The 20,327-nt window shown below is 40.4% G+C and overlaps 1 protein-coding gene across 1 annotated transcript in view; it reads right to left on the bottom strand.

The window, feature by feature from the left end:
• Window positions 1-20,327, bottom strand: part of jarid2b (jumonji and AT-rich interaction domain containing 2b) — a 112,755-nt gene that overhangs the window by 48,367 nt on the left and 44,061 nt on the right. The window contains exons 2-3 of the mRNA XM_008422063.2: window positions 11,693-11,819; window positions 1,081-1,207 (exon numbers count right to left, since the gene is read on the bottom strand). Coding sequence (XP_008420285.1) covers window positions 1,081-1,207; window positions 11,693-11,819 — 254 coding nt within the window. The remainder of the gene's footprint in view (window positions 1-1,080; window positions 1,208-11,692; window positions 11,820-20,327) is intronic.

Here is a 20,327-nt window from a genome sequence, read left to right on the forward strand (position 1 = left end):
AGCTCACAGTTCTTTCGATTCCATTTGAGCCATTTACCCTTCTGGGTCGACTCCCTCATTCTGCTGTTAAATAGAAAGCGGTTTTCCAAAACATTTTAATTTAAAACACTGATGAAGAAGGAAGAAAAGACACAAATCAAGTGAGATAGAGAAGCGAGATATGACAAGGAGAGTGCGCAGGATTGGTTTATAAATCAGTGAAATGATCGGCGTAGCAGTAAAACATTTTTGCATCGATTTTGCTGGGGATGTTGTAACATAGGATTTACAGGAGTTAGGATGAGAAGGAGATAATAAATTGCACGCAGAAAGTGTGGCTGGAAGGTGGGGAAAAAAAGAACGATAAGCGGCGTTTGTGAAAAATAATGAGAAGCTGAGGGATCCTGGTTTCAAGTTTTTCACTGAAGTCAGTTTAAGCTAAATAGATCCAACCATAAGAGTTGCACATTCATGGAAAAAAGGCTGAGAAGCAGAAGCTACAAAAATCATTCTCCAAACCATCTTCAGTGAAAATCAGACACCAGGTCAGCACCGACACCTCGCAGCAACTGTGGAACACAGTGGTGGAGGGTTGATGATTTCAGCCTACCGATCCTGAGCCTTTTATATCCACAGCATCCATGTACCTTGCATGGATGAATCAGTCATCCATGTACTAAAGTAAGCCAGAGTCAAGTTGGTTGAAGCTTTGTCTAAATCGGCTGATCACAAACGCAGGAGAATATCTACAACAGGGAGGCTGGAAAGGAAAGTATCAAGCCGTCGCCGTGCACAAGTCTATTAAAGTGCCGCTTAAGAGAACCGAGCATAGACTAAAAGTCTGAACAGATTAATGAACTGAAGTAATGTTGGAATGATGAGTGAGCCAAAAATTCCTCCCCAACAATGTTAATCGGTGATGGAATGCACTTTGCTTTCAGCAAGCTTTCACATTGCTTTATTTTGGAAAAAATATAAACACTACAGTAATAAAAATAGATTTATCTGAAGCTAGCTTTAATGAACCACTGCCCAGACAATGCAGACATTATCTTGTATTTATGGTGTAGACAGAAGGAAAGCCATTAAGAAACGACCGACCTCTTTTTTGCAGGACTGTCCTCGCCATATTTGTTGCTCCCATGGAGGCCCTGAGAGCGCAAGGACCCATCTTCTTTGTGGCAGCCCTTCGACACCGAGCCATTCAGCTGCCCATTGGCAAGAGAACCTGGAGACGAGAAGCACAAAAATAGTTACACCCAAGCCTCCTTCAACATCCACTCGATGAAATCATTTAAACTTATATTGCTAACATAATTCTTTATCAGTCTTTTTCCTGCACCGATATATTCTTTTAAAAGAAATATCAAGTCTTTGTGGAATAAATGGCATTTTCATAATTTTACTCTGTCAGGGTTAATAAAGCTCTTTTTTTAAACTCTTTGAAATGATGCAATAATGCGAGAGGGGGGCAGTAAACATCGCTTTTGATGAGATTATGGTAAATCTGTTTTAGCCGACAGTGCAGAGAAGAGAACATGGGAATGACAATGATTGAAAGAGATCAACGGAAAGAAAGCACAAATGAGCCATAAACAGTTCAAAACAAACTGAGCTCGTGAGGCAAGCTGAAAGCACTTCATTTCATGTCCCACTATACATTTTGCAGCTTCTCAGGGATCAATTTTAGAGAAAAGGAAAATCAACTTCCTTTTTCTTAAGAGCGGAATAGAGGTGATGGGCTCCCTAGGATGATAAATTGAGGAGAAAACAAGCCAGAGGCAGTGTGAGAAAAGGACAGCTTCTGCCAGACATGAAATTTTCAGAAAACCCGACAGAGAGTCACGATTAAATATTTAGCAAGTAGCTCACTCAAACAAAACAAGACTCCAGACAGATTTCTAAATCAAAAGCAACAAGAGGCGCAGGAAATTTAAATCAGGTCAAAGAAGAGTGGAAGTTAATAGTAATCAGAGGTAATTTTCTCTGGGGCAGATCTTGGAATGTGTCAGTTTTAGAAGCCCGTCTGATTCAGGAAGACACAGTGTGAGAAAAAAACAACAACATAGGACGTGTTGAGAATTTCTGGGGTATCATAGTGTGTGATAATATCCCATGGATGCATTTATAAAGGTCATCCGGTCCCTGCATCACCAAAGCATGAGCTATAACCTTAACACAACGTCAAGCTTGTTCCCGGTGCAGGCTTTTCACTCCCAGCACCAACGCTGGTCTCCGATTCTTGCCGTCGTGTTCATGGATGGGGATCTAAAGGTGTAGTTGTTGCAAATCCGGTTTGGGAACCTTTGTGCCTCATCTTTGTTTTATGCAGGAGATGTAGTTCTGTTTGCGTCTACAATTAACTGGAATAGTTTACAGCCAAGTATGACATACCCGGGATACGTCATGCTTCCCATGTCTAAGGTCGAGGCTTTCATTTGGGGGTCAGCGTGTGACTCAAGTATAGGAGTTTATTAAGCCGTGTGTTCTTGAGCCATGACACAGAAACTGTTGAATGGATCACAAATTGGATAGGTTGAGTAGAAAAGACTGGTTTTGCATCAAGTCAAAAGGTTACGCTCTTAAACTGCCGGGCTGCCTGTACTTCAACAGCTCAACTATGGACATGAGATACAATCATCACCTGAAAGAGTAACACCCCAGATACTCCTGGCACTGGAGAACGCCTCCTGATAAAAAGTACTATGCTGAGCTGGTTTCAGACATCTGGTATGAATGCCATCAGTGAGGTTTTTGGAGTCCTTTTGCCCATCTACCCTGATGCCAACACTTTTATTAACTCGCCTCATACCGACCGCTTCCCCTGACCCTAAACACAAACTACATTGATAGGTAGTTTACATTTTTTAGATTCATTATTCCATGTACATTTATAAACCTGAAGAGAACCTTTCACTCCGGACACGGAGTGAAAATCGGAAAAGGTTTTGGATTGTGGGATCTTAGAGATGTGACATCAAAATAAGTGATATTCTGATATATGGTCACTCTATAGTCATGGCTGAGAATCAAAAAATATGAGGTTCTGCTGGAAGTTTAAAACTCAGTTAGCATGTCATCTATGTCCAGGTAAAGATTTTCACCTAGCAAGTCAGAGGCAAAGGTGTTATTCTGAAATATATATTTATTTATTTTTTATTTTTTCCCTTTTTTTTTTTTTATGAGGGAGATTTACAGGAAAAACAGAAGGATACCGAGTCTTGATGTTAGAAATGCTGGAACTTCAACATGTTAAGAGTCAGTAACTTTACTGTACCTGCAACAGGAAGGTATTAGATTACATACATACAGGCTCTCTCTCTGCAGAAAACGTATCCGACTTGACTAAGGCAATGACAATTCTAACCTGTTCACGTTCGCTTAGCAAAGACCAGCAATGACTCACTGGCTCCCACCCCTGGAACTCAATCTTGTTCGATCACCAACATCTCAATAATAGAATGTGTCTTTTTTTTACGTCACCGATACTTAGCAAGAGAGGTTACCACCAACATGCCAACTTAATTTCATTCAACAGATAAATGTTTCATTAGGTCTCTCACTCTCTACTGCTAACTAATATTAATTCAGCTCTCACCAACAGCATGAGTCAAAGTCAAAGGTCGGGATGAGTATGACTTATATGATGTCCTGTCAGAGTTGCAATTGGTGAACAAGTCTGGGCATTGTTTTCACCTGATAGATGGGAAGGGAAGCAGCGAGATCAAATGACAGCCGGCGACAGAAGGAAGATGAATGATTGTTGAGAGTGTAAAAACATCTCAGACGTATGATTTAACAGTTACATCTCCAGTTTGGGCTGAATGAACTCACACACTTTTCTCATTACTGCATAAACTCCATTTGGTTTGCTCACACGCACGCAGGGCAGGTCAGTACCTGAAAGCGGAGGTATAGTCATCAGATACATCGTTGCGGTCAGAGTGTTAAGAAGAACCCGGGCGATGAGTAAGTTTATTGCATCGCACAAAATGTTTTATGTTTGCGCCAAAGAGCCACTAAGTCTATACGTCAAGGTGAATCATCCCTCTACAATTCGCACTTGGCACAAAAAGATTCGCTAACCTTTTGTGAATCACCAGTTTCTATTAAAGTTGTTTAAAGGTATTTGGCAACTGCGAAATGATATTTTCATGACATGCCAATGTGGAATTCTAGCTAAAATAAACTGCAGGCGCTCAAGCACGTTTCATGTGAATTATAATACTGGACGGCAAAAAAAAAGAGATGCAGAAAACAGACAAAGGTATTGCCATAGTTTACCCTTTTTAAACAGTGACGACTAGTCCAAAAGAAATTAATTAATGGCTTTAGATATGCATACTATAAGATGGATAAAAAGAAGTATGTTACTCTCAAAACCAGTGATATAGTAAACATTTTGCTGATTTTAAATCGACTGTGACAAGTGATTAAAAATTCTATATTATACAAATATATATAGTAGATATGTAGTGTGAAGCCTAATGAAGCCTATGTTTCATTATCTGCTGGACAAGAGAAGGCAATTATAAAATGTAAAAAATGTAGATACATTATAATGTATCTATATTTTTTGGTTCTTTAAAGTAGCTCTTTACAAAATGGATACAGGCTTTACAAAATTTACCATTACAAAATGGATACAGGCTTTAAAGTTCATGAACTACATTATTTCACCCATGAAACCAGCTGTTAATGTTTTGTCAGCTTCCTTTTTCAATGCCTTAGTCATTTTAGGGTACATCTACTAGCTCATATCTCGCTGCTATGACAGCCAAAAAGGCAGAGTGTGAGAGGTGAATGCCAAGTTGGAAGCTGTCCAGATAAAATTTTTATGCAGATGTTATGTAAATGTCATTTAACGTGATGCCCACGAATAAAAAGAGAGCGCATGCTGCAGAAAAGGCTCACGAGCCAACCAATTAACATTTTTCCAGTGAGGAAACTATTAAATAAACCATCTTTGGACTCAAAAGGTTATGCGTGTGCATCTAAGTGAATTTTCTACAGTGATTCAATGTGCCAGCCAACTAAAGGAAAACATAAAAGTTCTTTAATAAGCAGGAAATTTTGTAAAAAAATTTTAGGTGCATCATTAAAACTCATCTGATCATGGTGTGTAAACAGTCTCCCCTCTGCCTCTGGACAGTGTTTCGCCAATATACATCAGAGCAAAAGCAAAACAGCTCATTAAGTTTAATTGTGCTCACAAAATGACTGACACATGGCGTCCCGAGAGAACACAAACAAACAAGAATTGGCCCATTTCGACAGCCCGCTCTTCTCTTCCATCCTCGACATCCGTCCATCCATTTCCTCCCATTCTCCAAAGAGTTGTTTGACATATGCTGGTTGCACATGAGTGCCCGTTTGAGAGGCAGACCTGGGAATCCCGAGGAAAGCGGAGAACTGGGGATAGTTGAGCGTAGGGAGAGCCTGGTGCCAACCTTTTTGCGTCCTGGAGCAGAGATATGACGCCAGCGAGCAATCCCAGAAGCAGGGGCTAATCAGACTTAGATTTAGGTGTGCTTAACTACGCCCGTCCCTGTGTTAGACTCACCTCACAGTCTCGAGAGAGCAGAAGGAAGTTAAGAAGGGTACATAGCAGAACAAGACAGAGTACCCCATTTCTGTGAATAACCAGAACTAAAACTGGTTTGTTACGGCTTTGAATACACATTAATTAGGTGCAAAACGTGACCTTTTGGTTCTTTATTGCACTTCTTAGCACACTAAGATATAAATATATATAACTAATAATTGTTGCAACATTATGTAAAGCACTTCAAGTCGATAAATTTCAGCCTACCACTAGATTCATCTAAATATCATGCTTGCAATTTTCTTATTTTGAAAAAGAAACAGTATGGGTAATATGGATAAAACATTTCTCCGGTAGTGACTGGTTTTGATAACTTTCAAAACCCGATTTCTAAGGAGCAATATGAAAAACCTACAAGAAATATTCATAATTACATTTTTATAACTATGCATAAACTAAATATAAAACGTCCTTAAGAATTGTGGAAAATTATGGATTACAGGCAAAAAAAAAAAAAAACTTTCTAGCAAGATATTGATTGTAAACTGAAACCTTTTTGCAGCTCTATTTAAAGCGCAAACATGTTTCAGCTCACGTATAAAAATCACATTTATTATCGGTTTTGCTGCATTTTAAGTCTCGTCATAGTCATCATCATTTCCAGTTTCTTGACAAACTCTTGTAAATCTTCTATTGCCTATCACTAATTTTCACTCAAAACATTTCTCTTTCTTAAAAATATGCCCTCCTCCTTTTGAAAAATATTTTTTCTAAGCTCATATCCAACGTTTCTTGCGAAGCTATTGTTTCATCTTACTCTTGCGCCTTTTGTCATTGGTTTTCTTTGCGCTCTCTTGGAAACAAAGAATGTCAGTCATTTTCACACTACTGCCAGTTGCACACACACAACATAGCTAAGAATGCAAAGAATGTAAGGCAGAGGATGTTTGGACACGATGAGCAGAATTTGAATAAGAGACATCAAACTTTTAAGAGACGGAGCGAATTTCAGCAACCCCCGTACGTTTTTAGATTGGGAGCAGAGATTTGTGGGAGAGCAATGTATTATTCAACCCTGAGAATAATTTGCTCTAAATTAAGAAAGATTTACTCTTTAATTTCCAAATGACAAATTTCTTGAAAAATACAAAAGAAAGATGAAAATATAAAAGCATCCCAGTTGCAACCGCAGAGGGAGAAGCAAAAAAAAAAAAAGAAAAAAAAAAAGAAAACTATTCACACGTCAATGCCTTCCTATTCAAACATTCACATCTTCAATGAATGGGCCTCATTAGCAGGTGTAAACGACAGACAATACATGTAATTATTAATATAACAACATTTTATTCTCCTTTGATGAATAATATGTTAATGCATGTTCTGTATAATTCACACTCAAACATCACTTTCATCCCCAATTCCCCCTTTACTCAACAAGAGCATCTAAAACTCTCTAGTGTGCTCTTGGTTCAAGTGATTCTTGAACCAGAATGTTGTTAAAATGGCACACAAGGAGAGGAGTAATTCTGAGAAAAAGCCCTACACAGAATCCTTTCCCACACATTGTTTTTTTAAAGCAGAAGCTCAAACTGAAAATATATTGCCATTTCTTACAAGATTGGAGGACAACAAAGTACGACAATTTACCGAAGCCAGGCAATGGAGTTCAGAAACATGACATCTGTTTTGCACCGGTTCAAAGCTAAATCTGAAGCATCAAAGGCAAAGATGGTTTCCTGTAATGACTCCACGCTTTTTTTTAAATCGTTTTTCATTGACAGAACAAGCAAGGACGGAACAGATGCAATCTCTCTCCCTCTGCATGATAGATTGGCAAAACTTGCCCTCACTCAGGTATTAAGTTACAGTTATTCATTCCCCCCAGCGTCCCCTCTGTGCTAGCATACTTTTATCTGTCCTCTGTACTGTGATGCCATCACCAGAAAGATGAATAGTGGTCCGACACAGAGTTTTAGCTGCCATAGCTGCCACTCTGGCCGTGCAAGCTGGCGGCACAGGAAATGCAGACAAACAGAGCAGACTGACTGATGAAGGGAATGGGAATGGAGTATCTAAAAATGGTCCGAACAGCAAGTCCAGAGACATGCAGACAGACAGGAAAAGAACGAAAGAAGACAAGCCAGAGAAATGGAGAGCCTTCTCCTCTGCACCTCCTTGTGTTTGGCCAACAGCCAGCTCCTCCATCAATAGCACTTAGGAAAATGGAGAGGGAGGAAAGGATCGGAGAGGAGACGTCAGGAAAAATACGGCAGACAGATACGGAGAGGTGGGAACGTTGCTACATAAAAAGATGCAAACGGCTGGAGAAACACGAGAGAAAGAGTTAAAAAATACACATAGCTGAGGAAAAGAACAGTGAAGATGGAGAACAAATGGAGAAAGAGGGAGGGACGCTTTGGATGACAGTAACGATAGTTAAGACAGATGGGGCAGAGGATGGAAAGGACAAAACAGTACGGGGGAAAAAACGAAGACGTAGACGGATGAAGGAAGCAGGAGGTAGAAGAGGCTATAGAGAAGAGAATGAGGTTTTGGATAAACATAATCGAGGAGACTGCCAGGAGACAGGAGCTGGCAGAGATAGCAGTAACCGGAGTCCTATTGATGTGTAATGAAACCCCGTATCAGGGGAGAGAAAAACGGAAGGACAAATGAAAAGAGGAAAATAGGGGAGGAGAAAAAGGAGCAGAGCCATGTGGATGGGAGAGAGGATGCTCGGGCGAATTAGTGGATGGGATGCAAAAAGGGCATAATGTCATTTGTTAAATAATGCAGGGAATGAGTACGAGTGGCAGGAAGTGTGATGGAGACGGAAAACTGCAGACAGGGAAAGGTGACGAGGCTGGGAAGATGGTGTGATTGCTAGCTGTAGACAAAGAGAAAGATGGGTGGGTGGGGAGACTGATGCATAAAACCGACAGACACATTTCATAAGCAAACCTCAGCGACAAAAATCAGGGTTATGTAAGGAATGTAGTCATTTGTACAGGAACTCTCCTTTCTTAATGCTCAATTAATACTCTTTGAAAGCTTTCCTCTATAAAGCATAAAAGCAAATTAGCTTTTAAAGAATATCCTGGACTTTAATGAAGCTGAATTTGGTTTCAAACGCAGCATTTTCTAAACTAAGAAATGATAAAGACACAAATCACAAGTCTTTCGGGGAAAAAAAAAAGAAGCATAATTAAGGGGACTAGGTGATTTTCTAACTTCCTATCTGATTCAAATTATTAAAATCTGTATTTTTTTATGATCAACATATGGCTTGGTTTCACTTACTCATGATAGTTATTGTTTGAACGAGTTTTCCAAAAACTGTTTAACACAGAGAAATGGAGAAATGGTTAACACAGAAAATTGATCTGTGACATCACATGATACAGCAAAAATAAAATAACTTCTGACTGAGGTTTATTATGTAGAATCAAGCAAGGTCTGGGCTGCTATTAGTTTTTGCAATTATATCTGTGCAAGACTAAAACCAGCAGCACATGTCTGGCCTCAACACGAGTCCAGACACTCTAACCCGCGGTCCTCTAAAACAGCAGGAGCTGCCCATTCAGGATGTAGAGCATGCTGAGCACGATCCTCCAAAATGGCTGACAGTTTCACCACAATGTGCATGAGAGATGGAGAAACTGTGCTGCTCATGCTGCCTCCTGAAGCCACGCTAACCCTGGGTGCTCTAAAGCAGCGGGGTCCCCCGTCTATTCAGCACCAGCTCCCCCTTTTGTGTCGGCGTGGGGCTGCTGTCGTTACCCCTCGGTGCGACGGGCCGCCAACGCTTTTTAATGAGTCATTTTTATTCAGGCGATAAGGTCAGCCACCCGCAGAGGCTTAAAAGGTCCTGAATGGCAAATATGAGAGTTAGCTGTCGCGAGGAAGGGAGGAGGGCAGCCGATATGGGTACATGGTGAATAAAGGAAGGTGTGAAAAATAAAATACTGAAAGAAAAAGGAAGCTAGAGTTATAAAAAATAAAAAATAAGAATTCTGACATATTTCAAAATCCCCTTCTTATCCGTCTGTCTCCATGTCTGCTAATGGAATAGCTGGAAGACTTGCTGCCATCTGTCAGCAATTCCTCTTTCTTTTTCTTTCTTTCTTTCTGCATCTGACTTGCGGAGAGTAGCTAAAAGATGAGTTCAAATCACTGCTGCTGACTGACGGAAGGATTTTCGGTACAGAAACACCGAGGTCAACAAAGAACAAAAACAACAAAGTCATCTCGGCTACGTGTTTCACAGAAAGCTCTTTCTTCTTGTGCTCTCGCCATTTCTGAGCCGTTTCAGGTTTACACACCAAAACACACCGAATCCCTCCCAACCCCACCCCCACATAAGAGTGAAAGCAGCAGGCTTCCACATGGAGCCGAGTTCCTGACGATGTAAGCAATTTTAAATATTAAACTCTCGTCTAAGTTCCTGTGAGCGCACGTTTTAATAAGTCTTGTCCCTGGAGTGAGTGTAAATGTCCAAGCTGGAAAGGATTAACACCACGTAGACGCATGCTTTCATGTCTGTGGCACTGAACAGAGTTGCTAGCTGATGAGAAAACAACATAAAAAAAACAACCTTAAAACAGTTTGAGCTCAGAGGGTCCTTTGAGGATAACACATTGTACCAGTAAAGACTGCAACTTTCCAACCCAATCCCCCCCCCCCCCACAATAAAAGGTGGGTAAGATTTCTCAATCGTGTGTTCCAAGAACATCGAACAAAAACCTAACATTTACTTCCCAAAATCCTTCCGCAGAGTGTTTAGTTTTTGTCAGAGTAAAAGGGCAAGTTTCCAGCTTTGGGTTAGTTACATTTCATAATTGAATTTTATTGTTTCAAGTCCTCATTTGACTCCGAGGAAAAGGAAAACTGTGTATCTGCAGGATCTGGGCTAAAGGGGAAGCAACAGACTGAAATCTCCTGCTCCGGCTTTGATCTAAGACACTCATGTTTGGATCTTAGTTCAGCTCTTTGTGTGTAGATTATCTCCGCTCACCACAATATGGGTTTCACCTCATTACAAATTTAACTGGGAGGGAGCGTGTGACAATGGCTTTAGCTATGCTATAGCACGAGTAGATTTTAGGCATTGTCCATTACGGCGAGCATAATAATTACTGTTCCTAGATTTAATCACTTCTGACGACAGACTGGGTCCTGCCCGTCTCCAGCTGGCTGGCCAATCAAAGCTCTCATCTATAAATAAGTGTCACTGAGGCTCATCGTTCTGCCCTGCGCCGCATGTTTCTTTGCTCAGAGTTCTTGCAAGCTGCAAGAAGCATCTTGTTTGAGCAAGTTTGCATTGGGGGCTGGTCATTTCCCCATCTTTCACACTTTGGTTGCTTTGTGTTATTTTTCACTTTGTGAACTGGAGATTTAAACCATTTTTTTTAACCTACTTAAAGCTTACTGCATGGAAAATTGGTTATTTGAAGATTTAAATGGCTGAGACTGAACTTAAGCTTTTTCTGGATTAGACGCAAGGCTGCTGTAGTTCAGGAGCACAGCTAGCTGCTAAAAGAAACTAGAAAAGCAGCAGTTTAATGCTTCAAAAAAGGAATGCTGCACAAAAAAAAAAAAGGCAGAGCATTTTTCCTGCGAGTAGTAATTAGATAGTTCCTAGTGAGAATCTGTTTACCGACATTGGTGTCGCCGAGGACACTGCTTTCATTCGGGAACAATTTGTACTTTTAAATGTGTTCGTTTGACTCCAGTGGAATTGTTTGTTTTGGTTAGAAGCTATAATCTCATGTCTTGCAGGCCCAAAGCGAATCAGAACCACATTTAATTGAAATGGAGTCAAAAAGGGCTATAGAACACTCAGAACAATATTTATTATTACTTAACAGATTTGAGCACTTTTACAAATATTTATCCAAATAACTCGTCAAAACTTTAATTTGCGAGAAAAGTAAACCGAAAAGCAACAGTGTGAGTCACCGGTTTGTTTGCAGGTATGAAAGGGGAGAAAGAAGGAATGAAATGGAAATATAATACAAGCCTCGAACTGACCGTTTGTGACCATCGTTATAAATGAGCCGAGACACCATAGAGTCTCTGCCACCATCTCCATCCATCTAAATAAAATGGAACAAAAACAATCCCCCTCCCACAAAACAACCATAGTTTAATTAATGGCTCTAAACTCACCATTCAGGTTTGTGGTGCCATCGCCATCCAGCTGCCGTTTCTGTGCAGTCCTAAATTCCTTCAGGGAGAGGTAAAGCACCTTTCGCATCACCCGTTCTTCCGACCACGGGATCCCATCGCTGTCATCCTGTGAACGAATACATGGAAAGGAAAACAGGTCAGCATGAATGACTAAAAGAAACCAAAGCCTCAACCTTAAGCTTCCTATTTATTCACATCAGCATTACATAAGTTTCCGCACGCATGAAGACCGCTTGCGACAGTGGACATGAATTACTCTAATAAAAACACGTCATTTATACTGCGTGCTCTTTTGTTTTGCTGCTGGGCTGCAGGAAAAATGTGACTTGAGGTGAAGGTCAGGAAATGCTCACAGGCCAACCGAGGCCTTGACAAAACAGCCCAGGCTGCAAGAATCCAGCTCAGTGCCAAGAAAGCTACGCAGAAATGCAGCAACTATACACTCTGTAAACAATATAATGAGACGAGAAAAATATTTGCTTACAAGGACTGCAGCCAGTTAGCAGCAATATGGAAATTGCATTATGCATTAGTCTGCCAAGAAAGGAATAAAATATAGGGCACATAAAGATATCATATAGAAGCCATTATGAAAGCTTTGCACAAGATTAAAATACAAAGTTTGAGTCTGCCGGAGAAAGCCTTTATATACGATTCCTCATCTCTGGCTATAGAGTGGTACATTAGCATAACATGACAGAGTAATGCATTAGCATAAGGTGTAAAGGATTACATCCCGTCCGTAATGCAATGATTGCAGTGTGCTACAATGATAAAAAGTTAGACAGCAAATGAAAAATGCATAATGCAACTTTGAACTTTATTTTTTATTTTTATTTTTTTTACCCCAGTTTGAATCAAACATACTGAACAGCAAAGCATTTAAAATGCTACAAATTACTTAAAAAAACCTACTTGTCTTGTTGAGTATTAACAGCTCATTAGAAAACAATCCAGCTGGAGCGAGCTCAGCTATGAAAGGGTCTTCGGAGAGCATCAAACGGCAATGACAATATTTCTACTCTCCCTTATTCCCAATTCTCTGACTCTGATCTGTTTGGTGTTTAACAACACTAATGACTAAAGGAAATTCAATTCGGACGCATGCAACAAAGAGTTATTAGCAAAAAAAAAATAAAAAATTACGATTGGAAGCAGATTTTCTCAAAGCGAGACGCAAGGGCGCGTCTTGCGTTCGCTTCTCGTAACATTGAGGAGAGAACGCATTTTGAGAGCTAGAGCGCGCCGTTTATTTGAAATCGTCGCAAATTCTGATCATGCCAACTCATCTCTGCAAAACACGTCTTCTGTGTGAGTCAAATGCCACGCAAGAGGCAGATATGAAGAAACAAAACAGCCTTCTGATAGTCCGGTTGACTCAAATCTCTGCTATAGGCTCCGCTGTAAAGCTTCCAGATATCGGGGCGACATCAGAACTGACTAAACACATTCGAGACCTGTAACTCAAATGAGAACTTCCAGCTGATGTAATTACAAGATAAAAATGTTACAGTAATAGAGAACAAAAAAAAAAAGAAAACATTTAGTCTTGTTGCTGCCACGAACTTGGATGCAGTTACGTTCTATTATATTTGATAGAACTACACAAAATAGGGCATGACTGTAAAGCAGAAAGAAAAGGAAACATGGTTCACATTTCTTTTAATAACATGAAAATGTGGCATGGTGATCATCTGTACTCAGACAATGGCTGCAAGTCTTTTTCACATCTTACGACTGAAATGCTTGTGAATTCTTTCTTGGAAAATTAACTTCCTTCTTTCCATCTGACCATCTTTCCTTGGTGATAAAAGTTATATTCATTACAAGAATATTTGTTTAAATAGTTTACAAAGGTAGATTCTTGTACTATCTTCCACTACAAGAAAGGAAATTTGAGGAAATTCCCAAAACGTTTGTGGTAAAATGTAAAAAAAAAAAAAAAAAAGTACATACTGTGACACTGAAACTACAACATTATTGGATTACGTATCCAAGTGTGTTCATGAGAGAGAAACAGAAAAACACAGTATGATATTATGTTGTCTCCAACAGCCACCTTGCCATGACAAATGACTGTCTCTTCTGCACCTTTCTGGTAAGACTGCTGAGTCTTTTCACACTGAAAAAAATTTGATCTATGCAGACAAGCCACTGCTAATTATAGCAGCATCGCCGCAGGGTGTGTACAAGTGTGTCAGTGTGTTTGACACGTATCTGATGTCTGAGGGGTTGCATCAAAATGTTGAGAGAGGACAGATAAGATGGAACTTCAATGAAAAACTTTTGCCAATATACTGAGGGGGATTTTCTTTTTTTAATGGTCAAAAGTAAAGTGTTTAATTCATTCTAAGGCTTCACAATCTTAGGAATTGATTATAAGAAACAAACATTTCTCAACTTTTCTATCAACAAAAAGTCCGCACCACTGTCTCTGAGCTTTCTGATCTTCGTCGCCAAAAGCCGTTTCATTTGCGGGATATGCAGCAGTCAGTGTCAGCTGGGCTGCAGAACTTAATCACCGATTTATGATTATCACAGAGAACTTCCAGAACAGCAAGAAATGTTAGCTAATTATTTTAGTACAAAGCGTTTAGACCGTCAGTGAAGGAAATCAATCTGGTCACACTTGTTTGACGCAACATAAAAATGTCACCGACGGTGACGATGTAAGGAGGTTAAGTCACGAAGAAAAACGTTTGATGTTTCAGGCGTCGGTCAGAAGCAGCTTTTCCATTTAAACCTTTTTTTAAAGATTTGAATCAGCATCCTGGCTCCAAAACGTCGGCGTTATAAGTTTGAACGAGCAGACGACAAAACTCAAAAAACGTGTGAAATCTAAAAAGTGTTCACTTCCTTTTAAAACAGATAAAACCCAACGCATAAGACCTGGACTGGTGGCCGGCCATGTCTGGCTGAATGCAGACTCCCAGCAGACATGTGGACACAAGAAACGCCGCTCGGCACGACAGCGCTTCTTAGCCTCCGACAAAGACATAGAGAGGTATGTTTTAAGCGTAATAAGCGGGCCCCTTATTACGCCGTCACATGCGAGTGTGCGTGCACACATGCTCGCCAGTGGGAGAGGCAGAGCAAGACTTCAATTATGCCATTTCCCCCTGTAGTTAATGTCATCTAATCCATTCTTTGTGTGTGCAAAAGCCTGCCAGGTAAGCACCAATTACCTAGACAGCTCACTAGCACTCCTTCTCTCATGGTGTGGCACAGGGCCAAACGTACACCGACACAAACAGCACAGTCGATAAATCTCTCAGTTACAAACAGTGGTGTACAGCTGACGGTTAATACACACCAACGCCGCAAAGCTGAATATAAAAGGAAAGAAGGGGAAAAAAGTCGATGGATTGACCTCAAAGTTTGTCTAGGTTTCTTTTTTCTCTCATACTCTGTGGTTTCCTTACAGCTGTTGGCAGGCGGCCACAAATATTTCCTGCACAGCAACGAGTGATGGATAAAAACTAAGGGGAACAAAATCATAATAGTAGCAGCTGCTGTGCTGTTCAAAGCTGCCCAACCTGTGATGTGAAAGTGGGTTTTCTCCATGCATACCTCTCCTTTTTGAAGATTTTCAAACCACCAAATTATATGTTTAAGACAATATTTTTGTGTGTGGGGGAGGGGGTGGCAATAAAAAAAAATCCACCTGCCAGAAGATAGTAAAGCAGGACAGAAAGGCAAACAGCTGCTCAAATGAGCAATAGCATCAAAATGTGTTGCACCTCGCTTTCCCAGTTGAATGTTGCCAGATTTCTTTCTTTTTTTTTTTTTTTTTTTTTTTTTGCACAGAGAGCTTTCACATCGAATGCCACCTGGCAGTGACACGCATCTACACCCTGAGCCAGCTCCCACAAGGTGAGGAAAATCCCACTAATGAGCGTGGGGATCTTTGCGGCTCGTGAGCTCACAATCGGGAGGCGCCTTGGGAGTGCCGAGCACCAGTCACCCAGCAACCTTGTAACCAACACTCTTTGAAACAGACGGGGAGGCAGTGACAAGCACCTGTTAGGAGACGGGGAGCAGAGTTTTAGACAATGGCATTTCTCTTCTTGAAGATTTGGCCAAAACTGTAGACCAAATATGTTGAGATCCAGTGGATGGATATTCAAGATTTGCAAGCGGCTCACTGTAAGCAATGCAGGTGTTTTCACGCTGGGACAATATTGATGGGCCAACAGTATGCAGCCACAACATCTGCTCTGTAACCAAAAAAAAAAAAAAAGCAAGCAATTTGATGAAAAAAAATAAATAATTCCTACTTGCAAAATATATTCCTAGAATTAGGGCCGCTAGATATTAGACAATTGTGCCTCATAATGGTAAATACTGCATTAAAGCATTGATGGAAAATGTGATGACATCTGTCATAGGAATTTTTAAAATGTGAATTTTTACTAAAAAAGTTGGGCCGTGACTGTATTAGCAAAATTAAGTCGAATTAATTTGATTCTTCTAACCCTTTTAGAAGATCAAATCAACTATAAAACAATAGCAATAAACACTAATCAAATTTTAATCAATACTTTCTAAACATTGCAGGATTTTTTAAATTAATCTGCAATAACCACACATTGTGCCCAGAGGCTTTGTGTAGTGCTCTAAAGCTGTGTCAAAAAACAAATATAAACCATATGACCCAACTGCAGTATTTCCCCCCCCCCCCAATCAAACATATGTGATAAGTAGCAATCACTGAAAAAAATAAAATAAAATCCCTGCACTTGGCCAAGACAAGTGTAATCTGCACATTTGCATTTCATTACAGTGTGAAGAAAGCAGACAGAGCTTTTTTTTTTCTCCATGTTTCCAAAGGTGTGTAGCTGCATGCACACATGCACTTGCATGGTCTAAAAATAGAAGCTTGCTGCCGCCGACTGCACAGACGTCATACCAAAGGAATGTGGGCCATGCACCAGCTGTGATTTGCTCTACAAAAAAAACTGCGCCGAAATCTGTTATTCTAAGACACATTTCCTCTTGGAGAGGGAACAGAGAGCAAGGTGGAGGAATCGATAGATGGAGCAGAAATATTTTTTTAGCCAAGCTGCGGGCGTTATTATATCCAGTAGCCGTGACGGTCACGTCACCCACACATCTTCCTTCACATCTTGATCTCTGCTGCACGCTTTTCAGCAACACATGGGCCCCACATGACTGGCTGTGGGGATATGACTGCTTGGAGTTCACAACCGGAGCAGATGATGGCAAGATGTTAATTACTTAATTCCCGAGCAGATCACTGTAAAAGGTCACGACCAAAGCGTTTGCAGATTAGAAACATTTGTTGCATCTTGATTATGACTCAGTGGAAAAACTAAAACACGTGCAAACTAATGGTCCAAGTCTAATAAAAAAAATGTTAAAAAAAAACCTCTTTACTACGTCAACCTCGATGTTAACCACCGTTTACTTTGTTCTTCATTCAAGTTAGGTGATCTAAGATCACCTCTTTATTGTCCTTTTTGAAGAGGGACTGACTCACCATGTAAAACCTGAGGATCCAGAACCTTACATCAGCATAATCTGAGGCAGTTGCTAAAAGCAGGCCAACTTCCTCCGACACGGTGCACACATTTACCCCAGAAATTTACATTCCGATCCTAACTACATCCTGGTCCTCCCAGCTCTCACAGCATCAAGTAGACCGGATGCTTAGCTCAGCTCGGAGCTCAGGGAATAAGCAAATGGAACAAGTTCTTTTAGGGTTACAGGGGACAAGAGGCCCTATACAATCTCCTCATTACACTCCAAGCTCACTGCAAAGGAATGTTGTGCAGCTACATGGCCATGTATTTACACTACTTGTACTGGAAGCGCCCAAAGTCTTGCAGAGCTTTTTCCATGAGTGGGAGACACAAGGAGGGTAAAGCTTGACTGACTGGGGGGACAGGGGTTTAGAGTTAGGGTAGGGTTAGAAGGACGGACTACAGCTTTGCTAGTATACAAAGATGCGTAATATGTTTCAGCCCTACCACACACAGTCAAACAACTATTCTGATTGGAAAGGAAAAACAATCTGCAGCTACTGCACTTTTACTGCAGAGAACACCAACACCATCACCGTTCTTTGAAACTCCTGCAAGCATCCCAGACCACAATAAAAAAAGAAACGGACTTTTGGGAATCAAAGGCGCTGCTTCTTCACTAGTTTGAATACAGGCTGATCCGCATCCGATCAGCCTGTATTCTCCTGATGACACCTTTGGATTTTCTGCTGATTCAGATTTTGAATTTATCCATTTTTTTATAGACCATCACTCATTAAATAGGTAAATTGATAGAGGTTAGTAGTTTTGAATTCAAAGATCATGACGGAATAATTATTACAAATTTATCAGTACACAAATATAGCTAATTCCAGGAAGGCTGAGGATAGTGCAGTAAAGTTTATGTGTTTGTTTTCATGCTCTGTGACAGAACATGCTGAATATTTACATATTTACAGTCTTTTGGAAGTGTCAGAGTCAGGACAAAGATCTACATTCTCTAAGGAATACTGTTTACAGGTACAGTACCATAACTGAACTGTATAAGCATTTAGTCCGTTCTGTAGCTTTTAGTATTAATTTAAGATCAATCACAGCAGGATGGCTGGAACACTGTTCTTTTACTGTCTTGTAGTTCTCTTAAAAAGTAAAAATTAATAGACTAAATCTCACACAAAAAAACTGTAAATCCAAACACAAGCCATCAGATTTCCTTTCAGTTAAAATTTGCACCCATTTTCCACAAATCTCAGGTCAAAATTGCCTTCATATTTTGTACTGTACTAAATGTATTCCAGCTAATTATTAGAAACATTCTCCCGCCCATCCGATTTGTACTGCTAATTATGTGATCATACAGAATAGAGCACAAGCAGTGTTTATAGAAGAATATGTCTAATTGCATGGCACACATCGCCAAAAGAACCCTGTCACAAAACAGTGGGCTCAAAGCAACAGTTTTCCCCGTTTATTCAGTGCCACGCAGCCAGGAGAGCTTCACAGAATCGCTGTTGCGGGAATTTTAAGTGCTCCTCATAAAGCGGAACATTACGGCGATCGTACGGCATCGACTTTGCGGCGGTGTCTCGGTTTTAGAGCCTTGTTGCCATGGTTTTTAGGGCTCAGCTGAGAAAAATTCCTCACACTGCGAAGTCGCATTTTGGCAGGTTCGGGGAGCTGAGCCACGTCTGGTCTTGCAGTGGGCTGAAATACGGGCCTCATGGTAGCGCCGTGTGCTAAAATGTGCTTTAAAGCAGCCCCTCTCTGCGCAGACAGGTTGCATAACAAATGGCTCCCCTTCAATAATAAACTGCCTTGTTCAACACACTTACCCCTCTAACTACGTCACAAGATCATTTTTACTTTGGCTTTGTGTCGCAGACCAGACGCTTGACTCCGTGCCTGCATCTGTGCGCGCGCACAGTTCTTCCGCGCTGTGCTCGCATGGACTGCTAAACGTGATTGACGGTGGACCGGGACATGCTGTTATTCATCATAGCAGCTGCAGCATCTACTGCTGAATCCCCCTCACTACTCCCATGGGCTTCCTGGAAGATGCTGCAAAACCCTACTTAACAAAACTACATCCCACTTTTGCACAACACAGTAGTTTGCTCACAGAGAAAATGTACATTTTCGATACAGTTGAAGCAGTGCGTTGCGCAGGATTTTAGACAGCAGACGCTTTGCATCTAATGCTTTCATTTGTATTTGTGACGAGACATTTTTTTGTTTGCAAAGATTACTGTCAAATTTCAATCATTCAGAAAGCAAAAACCTCAGGAAAGTGAAATTACGTGAAGAATTAAAAGTGCACCTGGCGCCAGAGCTAATGCCACGTCATACATACTCAGAAAAAAAAGGGAATTCCCACAAAGATTTGACTTTTATTGGGCTGCAGTGATTCACAGTTACAATCTGTCATCTTGCCAGGTCAGATCTACATGAATTGCCAAGGGAGCGTCTGTAATAAAAAAAACAACACTGCATTTAGAATTAATAGCACATAGGTGATCAGTAAAAGAAAGAAAATCCATTCAACAACTGGACTTTTATTGGATTCCAGTGATGTATTCTTATAACCAAATCACCAGAAAGCTTTCAAGGTCAGGTCTGTTTTAATCTATTTGACTCACCAAAGGAGTATTGTATAGCAAACTACATGCAGGATGAAAAGCACACCTGGCACAATAATGCCACGTCGAGGACAAGCCGTCAAAATCCAGAAACTTACAAAATGGGATTTCATTATTACATCAACACATCCAAAACATGCAACATCTTGCCAGGTCAGGTCCATTTTATTACGTCGCTGTCTGAATTACAAAATAAAAAGGAAAATCAAGCAGAAAACGCCAAGCTGCTTAAAAGGAAAATTTAACATGTACCCACAAGCTGGGCTTCTATTGTACTGCCGGATGACAAATTGTCCCACAAATTATTGCAATAAACGATAATATTGTCATTGTGAATCAATTTCTAACCAAAATAATGATAATGACGTAAAAATTCAAGTATTAGAGCCAGATGGATAACTTGTCAATTTACTTATATTTGAATGAATGGACAGTTCTCTAATAAAAACTTCATACATACAAGAATTAAAAACA

This window comes from Poecilia reticulata, linkage group LG11 (assembly GCF_000633615.1).
Source record: "Poecilia reticulata strain Guanapo linkage group LG11, Guppy_female_1.0+MT, whole genome shotgun sequence".
NCBI classification, from domain to species: Eukaryota; Metazoa; Chordata; class Actinopteri; order Cyprinodontiformes; family Poeciliidae; genus Poecilia; species Poecilia reticulata.